This window comes from Squalius cephalus (assembly GCF_949319135.1).
Source record: "Squalius cephalus genome assembly, chromosome: 25".
Classification (NCBI taxonomy): Eukaryota; Metazoa; Chordata; class Actinopteri; order Cypriniformes; family Leuciscidae; genus Squalius; species Squalius cephalus.
The window spans coordinates 1816831-1835575 of NC_137146.1; the positions used below are offsets into that span (position 1 = coordinate 1816831).

At 35.9% G+C, this 18745-nt stretch overlaps 1 protein-coding gene and 1 long non-coding RNA gene across 4 annotated transcripts in view; one reads left to right on the plus strand and one right to left on the minus strand.

Moving 5' to 3' along the window:
• Positions 1-18745, minus strand: part of LOC307153209 (myosin-7-like) — a 38003-nt gene that overhangs the window by 5881 nt on the left and 13377 nt on the right. For 2 of the 3 annotated variants that reach the window (XM_079862462.1, XM_079862461.1), the window contains 8 exons: positions 18609-18733; positions 18111-18419; positions 17815-18018; positions 17422-17718; positions 17223-17327; positions 17022-17117; positions 16788-16925; positions 16416-16521 (listed from right to left, as the gene is read on the minus strand). In XM_079862462.1, coding sequence (XP_079718588.1) covers positions 16501-16521; positions 16788-16925; positions 17022-17117; positions 17223-17327; positions 17422-17718; positions 17815-18018; positions 18111-18419; positions 18609-18733 — 1295 coding nt within the window. In that variant the 3' untranslated portion in view covers positions 16416-16500. Of the gene's footprint in view, positions 1-62; positions 269-374; positions 452-567; positions 878-1014; positions 1186-1273; positions 1424-1532; positions 1652-1740; positions 1880-2005; positions 2110-2198; positions 2298-2396; positions 2461-2563; positions 2657-2813; positions 2920-3004; positions 3033-3128; positions 3286-3373; positions 3518-3723; positions 16522-16787; positions 16926-17021; positions 17118-17222; positions 17328-17421; positions 17719-17814; positions 18019-18110; positions 18420-18608; positions 18734-18745 lie in introns of those variants that run through there. The other variant, XM_079862463.1, reaches the window with a different exon arrangement.
• Positions 152-16519, plus strand: LOC307153234. Its single transcript, XR_013820127.1, has 4 exons — positions 152-226; positions 6933-6966; positions 7153-7216; positions 16445-16519. It is a non-coding gene; the product is annotated as an uncharacterized lncRNA (long non-coding RNA).

The following is an 18745-nucleotide window of genomic DNA, read 5'->3' on the forward strand; positions in this document are numbered from 1 at the left end:
GAAATAATGCAACTTGCAATAACTTGGAGTAAGACATGAAAGCCATTTGGTTTCATACTAACCGTTGTTTGAAATCCCCATACAGGATCCTGTTGGGGAATCCCTTTCTGCAGATCCTGATGCCCTCCAGCACACCGTTACAGCGCAGCTGGTGCATGACCAGAGGATTCTCCATTGCCCCAGGAGTCTTAGTCTCATTGGGGATGAGGCAGCGCACAAAGTGAGGGTGAGTTGACCTCAAGTTGGTCATCAGCTTGTTCAAGTTCTCCTATGGTCAAAAAACAAACCATAACTTTGTAAGGTAAGCAATTTTGTATAATTTTGTAGTGAACACATTTATTTTTGTTTTGATAATTTGTTGTAATATTCCATACCCTATGGAGGGCTGACACAGTTTGGAAAGAAGAACCCTTCTTTTTACCTCCACCTTTACCTCCCTTGGAGTCTTGGGCTAAAACCAATAGGAAATGTAAAAGAAGCTTATATCATTCTGACACATCATAGTTCACACCCAAAACAAAATACAGTATATATACTGAATAATCTATACTGAAGATCAGTACACACTTGAGTCAGCCCCAGAATATCCAGCAAACAGAACAGACAACAGCTTCACGGTAGACTTTTGGAAAAGTCCGACCACAGTCTCATTGAGAGGGTCCTTGTTCTTCACCAGCCAGTTTGAAATATTGTAGTCAACAACGCCAGCATAGTGACCGAGGGCAAAATGGGCCTCTGGTCTACCCTTGACTATCCTAGGCTTCTGGAAAGAAGGATTTTTCCCCAAATGGTTGTCATAAAGCTTAGCTTTAAATGTTGCATCACTGGCTTTTGGGAACATGCACTCCTCTTCAAGGATGGACATGATACCCATGGGCTGCAGAGAACAAAATATAGTGTAAATAATATGAAAAACAGAATACACAAAACACACAGAGAACACACAAAAATGCAGCAGTATTTAAAAGGAAGTACACATAATAATGTTTATAATATTTTTGCACATAAACTTACCTTCTCAATAAGCTCAATGCATGCTGCCAAGTCCATGCCAAAGTCAATAAACTCCCACTCAATGCCCTCCTTCTTGTATTCCTCTTGCTCCAGCACAAACATGTGGTGGTTGAAGAACTGTTGCAACTTCTCATTAGTGAAGTTGATGCACAGCTGCTCAAAGGTGTTGAACTGCAGGTGGAATATATTATATAATCACAGTGGTCAAACAGGTTGCACTGCTTCTTGGATTTGTTCATGAATAATAATTTCAGCTTACATCAAAGATCTCAAATCCAGCAATGTCCAGCACACCAATGAAGTACTGGCGAGGCTGTTTGGTGTCCAGGGATTGGTTGATTCTCACAACCATCCAAAGGAACATCTTCTCGTACACTGACTTTGCCAGAGCACCAATAGAGTAGTACACCTGAAAAGAGTGAACATACATTAAAAAAGGGATTCATAATATTGTATTTCATAATTCTGTAACATGATTGCAAAGCTATAGATTTTTTCATGATGTGAAGTTTCTTCACCTGCTGGACACTCTGTCCCTTGGTGACCCACTCATTTCCAACTTTGACTCTTGGGTGGCACAAACCCTTGATGAGATCAGCAGAGTTCAGGCCCATCAGATATGCAACTTTGTCAGCATCTTGTGAAGAAAAAAAGGTTTGTTTTAAATTTAGAAGCACTTATTAAAAAGTCACCAGTGGTAGTGTGGTAATGATTAATATTACTTGCCTTCAGTCCCATCAGCCTCGGCCTGTTCCTCTCTTTGCTTCTGCTTGAACTTCATGTTGCCGTAGTGCATGACGGCACCAGTCAGCTTGTAGATGCCAGACTTTTCATCTGGAGTGAAGCCCAGGACATCGAAGGCGTCCTGTAGTTTAAAAATAGCATGACAAAGCAAAAAGATGAGTCTACTTTTTCTTATACATTTTGTGGTACTTTCCAGCGGTTCTAATTTCTGTATATTTTGTTTTGTATATAGGAATAAGTCACTTACATCAGTGGCAATCAGCTCTTCAGCATCATCAATAGATGCCACTTGTGTTTCTCCTTGGGAGATGTAAGAGTAGTCATAGGGGTTGTTTGTGATGAGCAGCATCTCTGTAATGAGTGGGCATCACAGTTAGATACGGTATGTAGACAGACACATTTGGTATGCATTTAAAATCTAATTCCACATCAAAACTTACCCAGCAGTTCTGGTTTCTTCTGAGACAGAATCTGATAGAAGATGTGGTAGTCTCTCTCAGCCTTGAGCTGATAAGTGACACGAGACTTCTCCAGCAGATCTAAATCATGAAACATTCATAAAATGATTGCTGTGTTGAATGTATATGTATGTATTATAGTTGTTCAATCATAGTCGGAATAAAATAAAGCATACTCACAAGTCTCAATATCTGCGGAAGACAATTTTCCACTCACACCAAAGTGAATTCGGATGAATTTACCCTGTTTAGTTAGAAGATTAAAATCAGATATTGATTAATGTTAATTAAAGTCAGTATACTCTATTTGTACACAATACATTATTCATTATAAAGGGGTTACTTACGAATCGGGAGGAATTGTCATTCCTGATGGTCTTGGCATTGCCAAAGGCCTCCAGGGCAGGATTGGCTTGGATGATTTGATCCTCCAGGGTACCCTATAAACAACAATTACATTACAATGCAAACTACAATATATTTTGTTTTGTGATTTATTTTTTTATACACAAATAAATATGAAAACAATTTATATTCATATTTTAGTACAGGTAGTTACAGATATTTCAGTACGGGTAGTTTTGTGGCTATATTCACCTTTTTCTCAGAAGCTGCATCCTTTTTCCCAGTTACAGCAGCAATGCTGGCAAAATACTGGATTACTCTCTTGGTGTTCACAGTCTTTCCAGCACCGGATTCTCCACTGTGGGTTTAAAGGATAGACATTTTCATCATTTAAACACGTTAAGCCAATTTAATCTTACATAAATTAGACTGAAATGACTTACGTGATCAGGACAGACTGGTTCTCTCTGTCTGTTGGGTGAAATTCACAAAGAAAAATTTTTTATGTATAATAATATTATTTAGTTTATTTTGTTTAGTTGATTAGATGTGAAATACAGTTCTGACCTGAAAGCATGTACTGATATGCATTATCAGAGATGGAGAAGATGTGAGGAGGAGCTTCAGTCCTTTTCTTGCCTCTGTAGGCTTTGACCACAGAGGCATCGTACACTGGCAGCCACTTGTATGGGTTGACAGTGACACAGAACAGCCCTGAATAGGTCTGTAATGTGACAGAACGATAGGTTCAGTACAGTTACACACGTATTTACTGTCAGTAAATTCATTAATACTCAATGTTCATCACTCACATAGATCATCCAGGCTGCGTAACGCTCTTTGAGGTTAAACAGCACAGCGGGCTCGTGCAGGAAGGTGAACATCGCCATATCCTCAATTTTATCGTACTTCGGGGGGTTCTGGGGGTGAACATCAGTGTCCTTCACAGTCACTGTCTGTTGAATAGAGAAAATGAATTAATGGTTTTAATAGCTTTATATGATTGATAATATCCTAAACCTTTGGGGGTTTTTGCCGCAAAACTTAAATATTTTTGTGTTCCACGTTGCCACTTTTATATAAATTGTATTACATATTTTTCAGCTTTTTCTGAAGTGTTGCTGGCCTTAGAAAAGCTAACTGATAACCAAGGCACCCTTACCTTTCCAAATTCAGTGTCAACAGTGACTTTGTCACCGTCTCTACTGGTGATGGAGGCTTTGACGTACTCAACCTCAGGGTCAGGCACAAAGCATTCTTTCTTCATGTCGAAGGGGCGAGTTTGGGCCTCCAGACGCTCCTTGTCTGACTTTCGTAAGAACGAAGCAGCTGACCCGAACTCTGCCATTACGGCGTCACCCATTTTGAAATCTAGATGTATACAGCCTCATAAATATAATGTCCTTCTTTGACAAAAACTGCATTTGTAGCACTCACAACAAGTGTCACAACATGCAATCGGCATCCCAGTTACAGAAATGATAATCAAATGCATTTCAGTACTGTAGACATATTTTTCAGGTAGATGCAAAACTTCTCACCTTGTGTTTGTCCAAACTCTGTACCCTAAAACTGCAGAGCTGGTGTTAGGCTAAGGACAAAACAAAAGAGTCATTAGTGTTTGAAATCACTGATGTGATTTTGCTGGTTACTGATCAGAAAAAAATCCCTACACCTAAACTAGTAATGGAATTATCTTATTGTTTCAGCTTTGGAAGAAGTGTTTGTGAGGTCCAGGAGATCTTCCTTGGTCTTTTTGTTTGGAGGTTCTTTGGTTCTTACCTTGGGATGTCCTGTGTGTTGTGTCACTCCAGAGTTGATGCTACCTTTTTAAAGGGAGTCACTGATCCCAAAATGGTGGTTTGTCGTGGATGCCCCACCCTTGTCCCGCTAAATAAACCTTCAAATGATTGGATGGCACAGGATGTCCTACGCAGTTGACATATATGGTGTGATGTAACAATAGGCTTCTGGGAGGAAGGACAAAATAACACCCATGTTGCCTAAAAGATTCTTCAACACCATCCTAATCTGGAACTCCTTTTACAACGTTGTCTCAGGTCAACAAGAACAACAGTTGGCTATTTTGGATCCCTTCCTCATTGAGTTCTGAGAAACGTGAATCTGTCATTGTATGCTACAAGAATTCTTTTTGTCTTGCCCAGCCTCACCATTGTTTTTTTTTCTCTCTATCTCAGAAAGACAAGCTTTGCAAAGAGCTGACATGCAATGCATCCAATTAATATTAAAGCTTAATGCATTGACACAGATTTTAAAGTTTGTTCAGTTACTACTTAGGGACTTTATTCTCTTATATAAGACGTTAATCAATTCCATTTATCTAAAGTACCTCTGTCAGCTCAAGACAAACCAACCTTTTGTCAAAGTAACGGCTGCACACTTTTTGTGAGATATCACGTTTAACTTTTGCACACATTGTAGACGTTTTAATATGTCATTGCTTTAGACAGTCATATTAGCTGGAGGCATAAAAGAAGATGTGACAAATAATTCAGGTCTGTCTATAGATTGAGGTGATAGACAGTCAACAGCTGGTCTTCTTTTGGAGGCAAGGTCGTGGAGATCTGCTCGATTGTCACGGTCTGTACTGAAGGACCTCAACCTCTTGCTCTTCTTGATGACATCCCATTGTTTTTCCTCTATCCTTGAGTACAAAGATAACCATACTGCATTTTTCTCAGCTTCTTTACAGTCACTGCTGAGGACAGCTGTATGCGTGGGCCTCGGCGGTGTGAGAGGCTCCAGCAGCTGTTCTCAGTGCTGCAAATGGTGTGGTGTGAAGTTTTGCAAGTGCTGCATCTTTTATTAGGAACCTTGGGATCTTTTAATATAAGGATTAAGATCAACATGTGATCCTTTCAACATCATCAGTATCTAATGATGTTAGAACATGCATTCTTATGAATTATATACACTCCTGTTGTTTTAGTCAGTTGTCAGGATCCTAAAATATCACATTCATAGCATCCTTCTATGGTGTTCACTTGACCCAATTGTCACGCTAGGCTTTGAAGGTCACAGCATAGTATTGTTTTAAACCTTTTATTTTATTTTATTATCCACAAGGTTTCCTGACTTGCAAACCTACTAATTATAAATTATATAAACGTGGCAGACATAATACAAAGATTTAATCATTAACAAGTGAAACTAAAGTAAAGCAAAAATAAATAAGATTAAATAAGGCGGCACGATTTAGGGAAAAAAATCTAATTGCGATTTTTCTGATAAAAATTGTGATTTAAAATACGATAAAAAAATAAAAATAAAAGGTTTGCTGTGCTTGTTTGTAGACCTGTAGGCAAAATTTTGTGATTGTATATCAGTATGGCTATAAAGTAATAATAATAATAATTATTACTAAATAAAAATGTAAAAATTACTGAACAAAAACAAAATATCTATTGTAACATTTCTCTGTGAAATAAAAATAAAGAATATAAAAATAATCTTTTTTTTAATATTACAATTTTATAATTACAACGCTAACACAAATACAAACACTGGTGGATAATCAGCTGCTTGTGTGTGAGAACAATTAAATCACAGCATTTGTGATTTGATAATTGCACTAAGCCATATTTTCGATTTTGGTTTTATGTCATGCACCTAAAAGTAAATGTTCTTAACCTGCATAAACTGCTGTTTCCAACTTGTGTATCAAAATGTGGCAAACATCTTTGCGTATAAATCAGATAACGTCCTACAATATATCATAATAATCAATACATATTTGTATACCAATATTTAGGGATGTATAAGGTTATCCCGACTGTTTGTTTTTCTTATTAACAGGTCTTGAAGGTCTTAACATCATAAAGCCAGTTGGACCCATTCATTACTAGGACCTTGGGAGGGGGTCAGTGATTATTTCTGGTTAGCATCTCAGTGTTGGGTCAAGCAGATGTTTTTTCAAGGTTTTGAGTTTAAAAAAAAAAGTGAAATTATTTGTGGCATGTTGCTTACAGGATTTTAGTGGTTTGCACGAGTGCCTAATTAAGTCCTTTACACTGGATTAACAGGAGATCTGGAGAACCTTCACATCCTGTCTCTTTTCCTTTAGCTGCCAGGTCCATCTCTTGCTATGACGAGGTGGAACATTCCTATCCACACTCTTCCCTGAGACGGAGGCGGTTCATTCTCAGCTGTTTAGGCCCTTTGTCGTCTCAGCTCACCAAAGGGTCAATAGCTTGACCCATTGTACTTCATGACCACTGAGCAGGCTATTAATGGAGACTAAGGGGGGCCTGTTTGATTTACTTGGACAAGTGTCCAATGGATGTCACATGATGCTTTTGCTCCTTTGATTGAGTTGCTTGTCATTTGTTCGTTATCCCTTGTTCGAGCCAGCTGGATCATGGAGACAGAGAATCAGAGAAAACAGGTATTAATATTAATATGAATCTATCTATCTATCTATCTATCTATCTATCTATCTATCTATCTATCTATCTATCTATCTCTATGTTATTGTTCTTCACAATTAGGCAAATTAGCATGACTTTTGACCTCTGATCTACAAATGTTTCTTTTTTTCCTTACTCTCTTGACCCTGGTTATTCTGCCTCAGCCACACACAAACACTGTGCTCCCTGCTGGAGAAGATCCAACTCATCTCTGAAGCACAGATGAAGGTAATGCAAAGCAATGCTTTTTCTTTTAGATTTTTAGTTGCTCAGTGTTATAATTGACAGGAAAATGTTTTAAGGATCATATTTCATAAATACGGAATGAAACTGTTTAATAAAGTAAAAACAACCACATGTTGATAATATGTGAGAACCATTGAAGTAGTAAATTTACATAAATGAATCATTACAAAATATCTGCATTCACCAAGGGTGAAATGACTGGATCATACTTCACACCAAAAAAGAATAATGTTTGCATTAAGAAATTGTAGCCTTTAAATGTTTAAATTCCTAGTTGCTTTCTGTAATGTGAAAGATATTGCCGTAATATGGAAAAGTTATTTAAAATGTAAAGTATGTTTTTAAAGTACAATCAAAATCTTTATCATTATAGTAACTGTACTGAATTTATTTTACACTGATGTATTCGGATGTTATCTAAATGAAGTCACAATTAGTTAATGAACTAATCATTTACAAAACATGACTATACATTCATAAATGATTAATACGTGACAATTAATACGTACAACAATTTACAAATGTGTTGTAAGTTATCTTAAAAAATTGTAAATCATGAAATAATCAAACAGATCATTAGTATATGGTTAATTTTGAACAGACCAGCTTATAACTTCATGATACATCAATAAATTATATACTGAGGATTTACTGATTGTTTGTTCATCATTTGTTCATGATTAACCATTTTTATTAAGATGATACTAAAACAATTTGGTAAAAATTTTATAACAAGTATTCAGCGATAAAGTACTTACAAATAATTTGCAAACTATTAGTTTATAATTTATTCATACTTATATGTATGTGTGTATATATATATATATATATATATATATATATATATATATATATATATATATGTATATGTATATACCACATATGCCATTGTGTGTTTGTATTTAATGTATTTGTAAACATTTAATGGCATAATGAATGCCATTATTGTTAAATAAAGGTTAGTTTAAAGCACTTAATTAATGCCATTTTCCCATTTTTCATGACCTAATCCAAAGTGAGAACTATTTACTCTTAATTACCAATTAACAATTCCTTTACTACGAGCTAATTAAACAATAATAATTGTGTTAATTACAGTGACAATGAATAGAGAAGTCACTATCTGTACATAGCCTATTAATATATTAACCATGTAGAGACTAAAATATATAAACTATGACTAAACTATAGTTTAATCATTTGTAAGTATGTTATTACTGTATACTTATTATAAAGTGTTACCAAATTGTTTTAGTATCTTTATCTCAATAAACAATGGTTAATGATAAACAAACCATTAGTAATTCATTAGTATATAATTTATTGTATCGTGAAGTTGTAAGCTGGTCTGTGTTCAAAAGCATGACTTATAGTCAAAGGATTCCAGTGGGTTATGTTAAATCCTTTCACTCATCAGCACAGACTTGTGTTCTGGTTGGAGTGTGTGGGATCTAGCGATAATGTGAACCTGTTTTACCTAAGCTCACATACAGGTGCACAGGGGTTAAAGACTCCATGTGTGTCAGAGAAGACAGCTGTCTCTACCCTCCCTAGTCAGCACTTACATTGCAGTACAAACTACGATGTGTTCAACACTTGTTATAGATGCATGAATAAATCATAAACAAAGCTTTCTGCATGCACTAATCTAAAGTGTATCTGTTCATCACTTGTAAATGTGTTAACTATCATTTGTAGGTCTTTTTTTCCCTGTTACAAATTATGTTAATATGTATACAAGTCTTTTACAACGAATAGTGATTTAAAAACGATGCGGCAAACCGCCATTTTAACAAGATCTTTTTTAAATGTATCACTTACCCTTATCTTGCTCACTTTTCCACCCTATTTTCCTCTTCTCTGCACCAGATTGATAGTGTCGCCGCCGCCTCTTCATTTTCAAACAACGCACACGACTGGCACAAGAGACTTTATCAAAATTATTATTACCACACATTACTGTCTGAACGTCTGGTATGGGGCCCCCTGGTGGCCACGATGGCCCTATGCAAACACTTATATCGCTTATTAGGTAGGGCCGGCACCGCTTGCATCTTACATATTTGTGCTTTTGAACATAGACCAGCTTACAACGTCAAGATACATCAATAAATTATATACTGATCATCTACTAATGTTTTTTTCATTAAGTGATTAATAGTATATCAACTAATAACTTATTCACCATCTACTAATGATTTACAAAAAAAAAAAAAGAGAACTTGCATAACGAATTTTGTAAATCGTTAGCATAACACTTATTAATCATTTATAAAGGTATAGTCATGTTTTGTAAATGATTACAGGGTTTTTCCTTGGTCAAAAATGGTCTTCAGTGGTGGCTGACAGACATGGTCATCCACACACACAGTAAAAAGTACATTACCCACATGATCTGTGAGCCCAAGACTGACACTATATTTATTACCCGTCACTCTCATTTGACGTCATTGTTTCTTGCCCTCTTTGCAAAAAAGCTGTGATTTTTCCACTGGCTTTCATAGCTTTGTAAGTTAAGATCCTTCTTTGCTAGACTTGATAATTATTTTCATGTTTATATATACTGTATATTGAAAAGTAGCATTAAAAAGTTTATTTTAACTAATAGTCAAATGTTCTACCATATACAATTGAATAAAATTAGCAGCTATCTTACAACAAATTGCTTTGTGCTTTGTTCTGGTTTCAACTCCAGTCTAAACAAAATGGTTTTTTAGGTAATATTCTACTGTGGATTATTAAGGCTAAATCTTACTAACCACTCTTGCTAAATTGGGTAAGCACACTTACGTTCTCATTTCAGAGGTTTTCTGAGTAAATATTTTTTCTGATTCAGACAGTGATGTCTCGTGGGTTCAGTGTTGGACAAATCAGTTGTTTTAACCATTCATTAAAATTAAGCGTTAAAAGTCATTAGGTCACGAATCGGACATTAGCGGACGAGGACACGTGTGTGTCCCAAAAGGATATCCCAAAACATTTGAGTCAACACAGAAAACAAGGAAATGTTTTTTTTCCCATTTATTGAAATTGTGTTGGTAACACTTTATAATAACTGCACACTATTAATCAGTTAAGCATTACTAAACAGTTAATTCATCATTTATAAAGCATTACTAGAAATAATAAGCAGTTTATAAATACAGCTATAAATGCTTTATTCTTGGTTTATTAGCATATCTATAATGTGTTTAATAATTGTATTTTCATACTTTATTAATGATCAATTTATCATTTCTAAATGAAGTATTGCATTATTTACAAACCAGTTACATTATTTACAAACTAGGTGTTGTCATTGATTAATAAGATCACTTAGAAAGTGTAAGTAAATGTAGTAGATTCAGGGAGTTATAAAGCATTTAGTAGTGGTCAGTTCACTGTGTGTGTGAGCTCATCTAAAGTGAGGACTAGTTATGCTTTGTGAATCATTTATAAAGGAGATTTAAAGACTCAGTTTTCTTCTAAACAGAAAAAGGAAACAAACACAACACAGTGATACAGAACATAGAAATATTAACAGCCTTTAAATCTCCTTTATAAACGCTTTACAAAGCATAACTAGTCCTCACTTTAGATGAGCTCACAAACATAGTTAACTGACCACTACTAAATGCTTTATAACTACCTGAATTAACCCTGAATTACAGTAGAAATACATGTTAATAAAGCGTTTATTAACACACTAAGTAACTATTACTATATGTCTGAATAATAATATGTATTTAAACAGTTTATTAATCATTTACTCACACTTTCTAAGTGATCTTATGAACCACTGACAACTCCTAAATAACTGGTGTGTAAATAATGCAATACTTCATTTAGAAATGATAAAATGATCATTAATAAAGTATGAAAATACTATTGTTAAACACATTATAGATATGCTTTTAAATCAAGAATAAAGCATTTATAACTGTATTTATAAACGGCTTATTAATGTATATTAATGCTTTATAAATGATGAATTAACTGTTTACTAATGCTTAACTAATGATTAATAGCTTGCAGTTATTATAAAGTGTTACCATTGTGTTTTATGTCAGCTGCATATGCAGAACGCTTGTCAGAGAAGGCAATGTTTCTTGAGCATTATTCACACCCATCGTTATTTCAGAAAAAAAATTCTCTGAATGTGCCACGTGAAACAAGGATTCGTTTTCGACCTTTTACCACGGTGTCAGTTGATTTAGATTAATATGTGCGAGTGTGAGGGAGAGAGAGCAAAGACTGCTTAGTTTGAAGACAGAGAGAGTATACAGGGGGGAGAGGCACTCTCTCTGCTCGTTCTCTCCCTCAATTAACTTGCACCTTGTCACAAGTGCAGCAGTCATCTGCATCACTCATAAATAGTGACAAATATCAATCTAAATTTGTCCGCCGATATTGATAGCCGATTATTCAGAATGATATAGGCCGATACCGATAGTTGGATTTTTCTTAAAGGGATACTTCACCGATTTTTCATATTAAACTATGTTATTCCCTTAACTAAGACGAGTTGATGCATACCTCTCTCGTCTCAGTGCGTGCACTCAATCGCTATAATATATGGCGGAATAGCACTTGGGACTCTGGAGCACTTCGACTCTTGGTCGCTTCTAGCTTCATCTCTGTCTGGATCCTAATGAATGAACTAGGCTAAGCTAAGTGCTATAAAAGTGTAGCCGCGTGCCAGAGTGATTGAGTGCACGCACTGAGATGAGAGAGGTATGTATCAACTCGTCTTAGTTAAGGGAATAACATAGTTTAATATGAAAAATCAGTGAAGTATCCCTTTAAGGAAAAAAAATCTCTCTCAAATAATGCTGCAAACTACACAGGGAACCCTTTCATTTGGTACACTATAATATTAGAGGTTAAAATTAACACCAGAGATATTCAACTGCTATTTATTTCCAGATATAATATTTACATTAAAATAAAAACTGAAATGTTTGTATACAACTCGGTTGCATATAAGGTAGTTTTCATGAACCCCTCTTTATAGCACATTTATTCAAACATACATATATAACAGTAAATAAGCTCTTCTCTAGTGTTTTTTATTGCTAACTAATGAACTGTAAACACTGGTTAACTCTCCTGAGGTTAATGCAACATTAATGTTCATTTGTTCGTTTTATTGACATCTTTCTGCACTTGAAACGCAGATTGAGTGATAACATGAGTCATGATACGGATTTCAGTAAGTTGTACTGTATCTTTCAACATACCTTCTGATATTCATGCATGTTTTTCTATATATAATTTGTAAAAAATAGTGGAAGAAAAGTATCGCGCTTGAACTGACAACCCTGGCTTGAACTACGGGTGATTTATAGGCATAAAGCATTCATTAAATTCGCTATTTTTAACAAGCATTGTTGTCGCGTTAACTTGCCCTAATTCAACTCAAGAGAGATTTTCCTTCACACACAGTATGAGTTGCATTGTGAAACTTTTTTCCGCACCCTTTTGATTGACAGGCTATAATCGGCACTGATCATTGGCTGTTTTTAAACGGATGATGGGCGATAGTGAAAATAATTGCTTTAATCAGCGATTAATTACTGATTATTGGCCAATACATCGATGCATCTGTACTCATAAATCACAATAACTGATCAAATAAGGCTTTGGTGGGACACATTAATTTAGCCAGCCGGCAAAAAGTTTTCAATGCTGGAAAATACCCTGGATTAGTTTATCATTAACTAATAATTTATAAATTACTTATTGCAGAATTAAAACATTCATAAAATGTAAGCATATCACTTACTAATTATTAATAAACATATAGTCATGTTTTGTAAATGATTAGTTCATCATTAACAAAAAAATTCTAAATGACTCATAACTGAACATAAAGTTTTACATGTTATACTCTCTCACATACACAGTCTTTTCTTATTTGTTACTGTTGGTGTAATTAGTAACACTTTACAATAAGGTTCAGTGCATTTGTTAATATTGGTTAATGTTAATTTCCGCATATACATTTTTTCAAATATTTCATATTTCATGAGTTACCAATGAAAGTATATTTAAATATAGCATAAGCATTTACATAAATTGATACATTGTTGTTCATGGTACTTAATGCATCAACACATTTTAACGACATTATAATAGATCCATGTGCACTTTAAATCATAATGCCTTAATTTCATTTTATTCCCTGAGGATGAGCTGTGTCAAAACCATAGACCGTAAAAAAATATGGATGTAGTGTGCGTGACGTCACCCGTAGTGTTTCTGAAGAGCATTTTTGAAGCCCAAAGTGGGCGGAGCCGGCCATCCCCATCTTGACAGCACGTCACTCCCGGATAAACGGAAATGGGCAAAGAGGCGGGATTAGCTGAGGTGACGTGACGCTAACAGACAACAGACAAACGGCTAGTAGTGACAGCAGCCGGTGCGTTTTGCTGGATTTTCTTCACATAGTAGCAAAATTGACTTTAAATACTCTGTCATTTATGGTCATACAGATAAAAGAAATATTAAAAAAGAAACTGTAAAAGGTATTCCACGTACAATCAAAACAAAATTATCTAATTCAACACGAAAACAAATATTCTCTGTTTATGTAATCTGTATGAAAAGAGATGTCAGTCGTTCTCATGTCAGCTCATTATCTGCTAATGTGAACACGCCTACGGAGAGCGTGATATTGAAACGCAAATGAATTGAGGCGTCTAGTGGTGTAATGGATCACAAAATTCACGGTTTGGATCATTTTGTAATAAATAAGAACAAATACAAAAATTACAAGCAGAGATGAATACTAAATAACAAAGTTACAAAGTCTAACAGTAGTATTCAGGTACAGAAATTAATAATTAAGCCTAAATGTAAAATACTATTTGTCACTGTAGAAATTAAATATAGGGCCTAGTTTCATCTTTGTTAAAGCTGTATTTTGTTGTTTTATTAATATTAATGACAGACAACACTAGGAATATTAGGTGTGTGCTGTCACTTTAAGACCGACTGCAAGGACCAAAAAAAACCCTGACAAACATCCGTTTCTTTCTCAACTGTTCACTCATCACATAAACGAGAGAATACTTGCAGAGACGGGTATTTAGACATAATTTTGTGTTTATGTGTCGTTCAAGTGCAAGGAAATGCAAAAGAAGAATAAATTCGGTGTTCGAGGGCTGTTTGAAATGTGCCCCTCTCTCTCTCTCTGCAAGCACTTTGGGTGTGTGTGTCTGTGCACACAGATAACACACGAGTCCCAATTTTCGCCTCGTTTAAAATTGTTTAAATGTGTAAACTGGCAAGAAAAAACATGTCCAAATTATAAACTTACACTCTATGATGGTTAAATTTAGCAGTTAATCCGCGAATCACATGCGTGCCGAACCGTGGGGCCTGATCCGTATGGATCACGGATCAACTTAGATCCGTTCCACCCCTAGAGGTGACCCATGTAAACCTGTCAACATATACTGTCAACCTGTCAACTGGGGTGGTTAATCTGTCTGATTTCCCGATTCGATTCGATTACGATTATTGAAGTCCCGATTCGATTACAGTCGATTTTCGATTATTAACGATTCTCGAGTAGCGATTATTGATTTTCCATTTCACAACAGTAAACGATATACACTACAAAGTGATTGCAGTATTAAAAAAAGTCAGCTGCAGAATTACTTAACTCTTTTATTGAGTAACAACAACTCAAAGCACTTTCTGTGTCGTGTAGTTATAACTTCAGAATTATTTGTATGTAGCTTATGTTCTGTAGAACACAGAAATGAATACATCACATTGTGTTGTGACTCATCAAGTTGAACTAAACAATAACAAATAAATGAAAGGCTTATTTCCTTTAGGAAGTAGATCAGAACCAACATACTGTAGAAATTGGACAATTTTCTTCTAGAAAGACAAGGTGTTCAGGTGGAGGAAGACTGCAGGTTGCAGTCGAAACATGTCAAGGTAAAGAAAAAGTTTTTTCTCCACCTGAACACCTTGTCTTTCTAGAAGAGAATTGTCCAATTTAATCATTAAGAAGACAAAATGAACATTTTTGAACAACTTACTGTAGCTTCAATTAGTAACATACAAAGCCACTCTTATACACAACTAAATAAAGAGTTATGACTTGAAATGTTTGCTGTATACTACAATCAAAAACAGCTTATACAAAAAAAGTGAATGAACATCTGCAGAGAGCACAGTCAAAATGGAACTTTTTGTGACTGAAATTGCACATATTGCAGTATAACGTACGTATAACAGATCGGTTTACACAGTGTACTGATGTGAAAACTAAACAATACAGAAAGCAGCTCTCATACAAAAATACTAAATAGGTAACAATGAAATTGCCAATTTTACATACGTTAGCTTTTAACGAAGAAGGTGCCGTTCGAATTTGGCGCTCAGCCATCATGAGTCTGTTATGTATGTGCGCGACTCTGTTATGTGCGCGTCTCTGTTATGTGCACGCCACAGACTGTCCGCGCACTGCACGTCCGCTTATAGTTCCGCCTTTTGCGTTCCGTCAATATTACGTTATTAGAAAAAAAAAAATTATATTTTTTAGAAAATCGATTTTTTTGACATTTGTGAATCGATTCAGAATCGTCCACGTCCGCATCGCGATGCATCGAAGAATCGATTTTTTCACCCACCCCTAACACCCACATCTGCTTGATAAAACGTTTCAAGTTTAATCAGATTCATGCACTTTACGTCGTCTTAGGACGTTCCAATGTATATTCAAACAAATTAATCCTTAACTTTGAAATCAGTATGATAAACTTTATGCCTTTTACAAAGAAAGATTACACTTGAAATATTGTTAAAATTGTAATTGTTGTTGATTTACCTGTGAAAACTTTTTGATAAAATAGCAAAAAATATATTAGAAATATATAGATCTAGGTTAATATAAGCCTTCTCATTAAATTATTTATTATTGTGTTTTGTTAGTGACAAAATTGGGGGGAGAAAAATTATTCCATACAGTATACAGTATAAACACCTTGTTTCTTTGTATGGTTGACCCTACTTCAAATGACAAGTACATTTTTTTTTGAGTTTAGTTTGAATTAGATCTTAAACTAGACTAGTCTGTGGCACATAGAGTACATTCAGGCAACTGATTTACTGTTGTGTTCAGGATCACGTTGGGATAATGCAATGTCTACATTGTTAAAAAAAGACAAAAGAAGATGAGGTATTCATTTTCATTTTTGGTTTATTCTACAGAACTACAGAAGAGATTGTCACAGCAATCAATGTTTAGAGAGATCCATCTTATATTTTCATTCTTCATCAGCCCCCTTCTGTTAGAAAGGAAAAAAATAAATAATTGTTAAACGTAAGCTGATCCAGTTAAAAATTAAACTCTACACTGCTAATCAATATTTATGTTTTTTCTTTTTTCAATAGCCACATTTGTTAAATATCAAAATGCATTTCATTAAGTGTAGTTGTTGAAACTACTTGCTATTCATATCCTAAAAGTGCCGATCTACTGTGACTATTTACTTGGGTTTTTTTTTTTTTTTTTGAGTGACCAAAATCACTTGTTTTAAGTGCCTACTCTTACTTTATTGGATCCTGTATCACGAGTCTTGGCTCTCAGCTTGTTGACCTGAGATTCAGCAATATCAGCCCTCTCCTCTGCCTCATCCAGCTCATGCTGTATCTTACGGAACTTGCCCAGATTGGAATTGGATTGTTCTTCCTAAAGATTACACACAACAGCATTTGTGAAAATCAAAAGATGCAATTACTACAAAAGTCATATAATATGATGGCACCAGTGGGGGAAAATACTCACCGCAACCTCAGAAGCTCTCTTGTAGGATTTGACCTTCAGCTGGAGTTTGTCCACCAGATCCTGCAGGCGAGCCAGATTCTTTCGGTCTTCCTCAGTCTATGCACAGCAAAAAATGTTTTTAGTATATGCAATATACATTTAAATACTGTAAGACAGCACTTTATGTATGAAGGCAACGTTAGTAGGTAACATTTTTCCTACCTGGTAGGTGAGCTCCTTGATGCGTCTCTCATATTTACGAATCCCCTTGACCGAGTCACTGGCCTTTCTCTGTTCCATCTCCACCTCACTTTCCAGCTCTCTCACCTAACAGATGTGTAATAATTTTAGTATAAAATTTTCAAATCTTAGAATATGCATTTTTACAGAAAACACTGTATACTTGTTTCTAAAAACTTACTCTGACTTCCAGTTTTTGGACCTGCTTCTTGCCTCCCTTCATGGCGATCTGCTCAGCCTCATCCAGACGGTGCTGCAGGTCCTTGATGGTCTGCTCCATGTTCTTCTTCATGCGCTCCAGATGAGCACTGGTGTCCTGCTCCTTCTTCAGCTCCTCTGCCATCATGGCAGCATCAGTGATGGCCTTCTTGGCTTTTTCCTCAGCATTCCTGCACTCCTGCACTGCCTCCTCTACCTCAGTCTGAAGCTGAGTATTATCTCCCTCCAGCTTCTTCTTCTGATTCAGCAGGCTGGTGTTCTGAACATAGACAATGTTGACATTTATATAGTCTTTTGATTATATTGTTTACTAAGAGGCTTTATTTTGCATGGTATTAGTACAGATGTGTCATACCTGAGAATGCAGGAGCTGAACTCTCTCACTGACATCCAGCAGTTCCTGCTCAGCCAGTTTCCTTACTCTGTCAGTTTGTTCCACCATGGATCTCAGCTCATCCAGTTCAGCCTGCAGCAGATTGTTGCGTCTCTCCACAATGGCGAAGTTCTCTTTGAGATCATCATTACCACGAAGAGCATCATCTAGTTGCAGTTGGGCATCCTATAAAGTACAAATTACAAATAATAAGACTGAAGAACTATGTTGCATTTCACCTAAGCATCATGGAATCTTGATTTGAAGATTCGTCATACTTTGATATGTCCATGAAGACCCTTGAGTTGCTTCTGGGCTTCTGATGCCTGTCTGTTAGCCTGGCTGAGCTGAATCTCCATCTCATTGAGGTCTCCCTCCATCTTCTTCTTCAGTCTGAGAGCTTCATTCCTGCTACGAGACTCTGATTCCAGTGAGCTTTGCAGGGTATCCACCACTCTCTGCTGGTTCCTCTTGGTCTGCTCCATCTCTTCATCTTTCTCTGTCAGCTTACGTTCAATATCAGCTTTGACCTGATTGAATTCCAGCTGAGCTCTAAGTATCTTGCCTTCCTCATGTTCAAGGGAACCCTATGAAGAGTAAAATGGGTGTTTGTTATAATTGAGATTTAAAGTTTTTGTTTAGCCATGTGTTGTGGGGTGGGAAGTGACCTCCCTTAAAATAATCTGGAATGATCAATTGCTTTAAACAACAGCTTGATTTAAATCAAAGAGTTGTCAAATAAATAAGAACTTTGGGGAAAATGGTTGTTCTTTTACCTCAGCCTCTTCAAGAGCAGTTTGTATCTCTTGTTTCTCCTGCTCCAGTTGTTTTCGTAGTTTCTCCAGCTCATGAATATTCTTCCCACTCTCACCAAGTTGCTCAGTGAGGTCAGAAATTTCCTCTGTGCAATAGA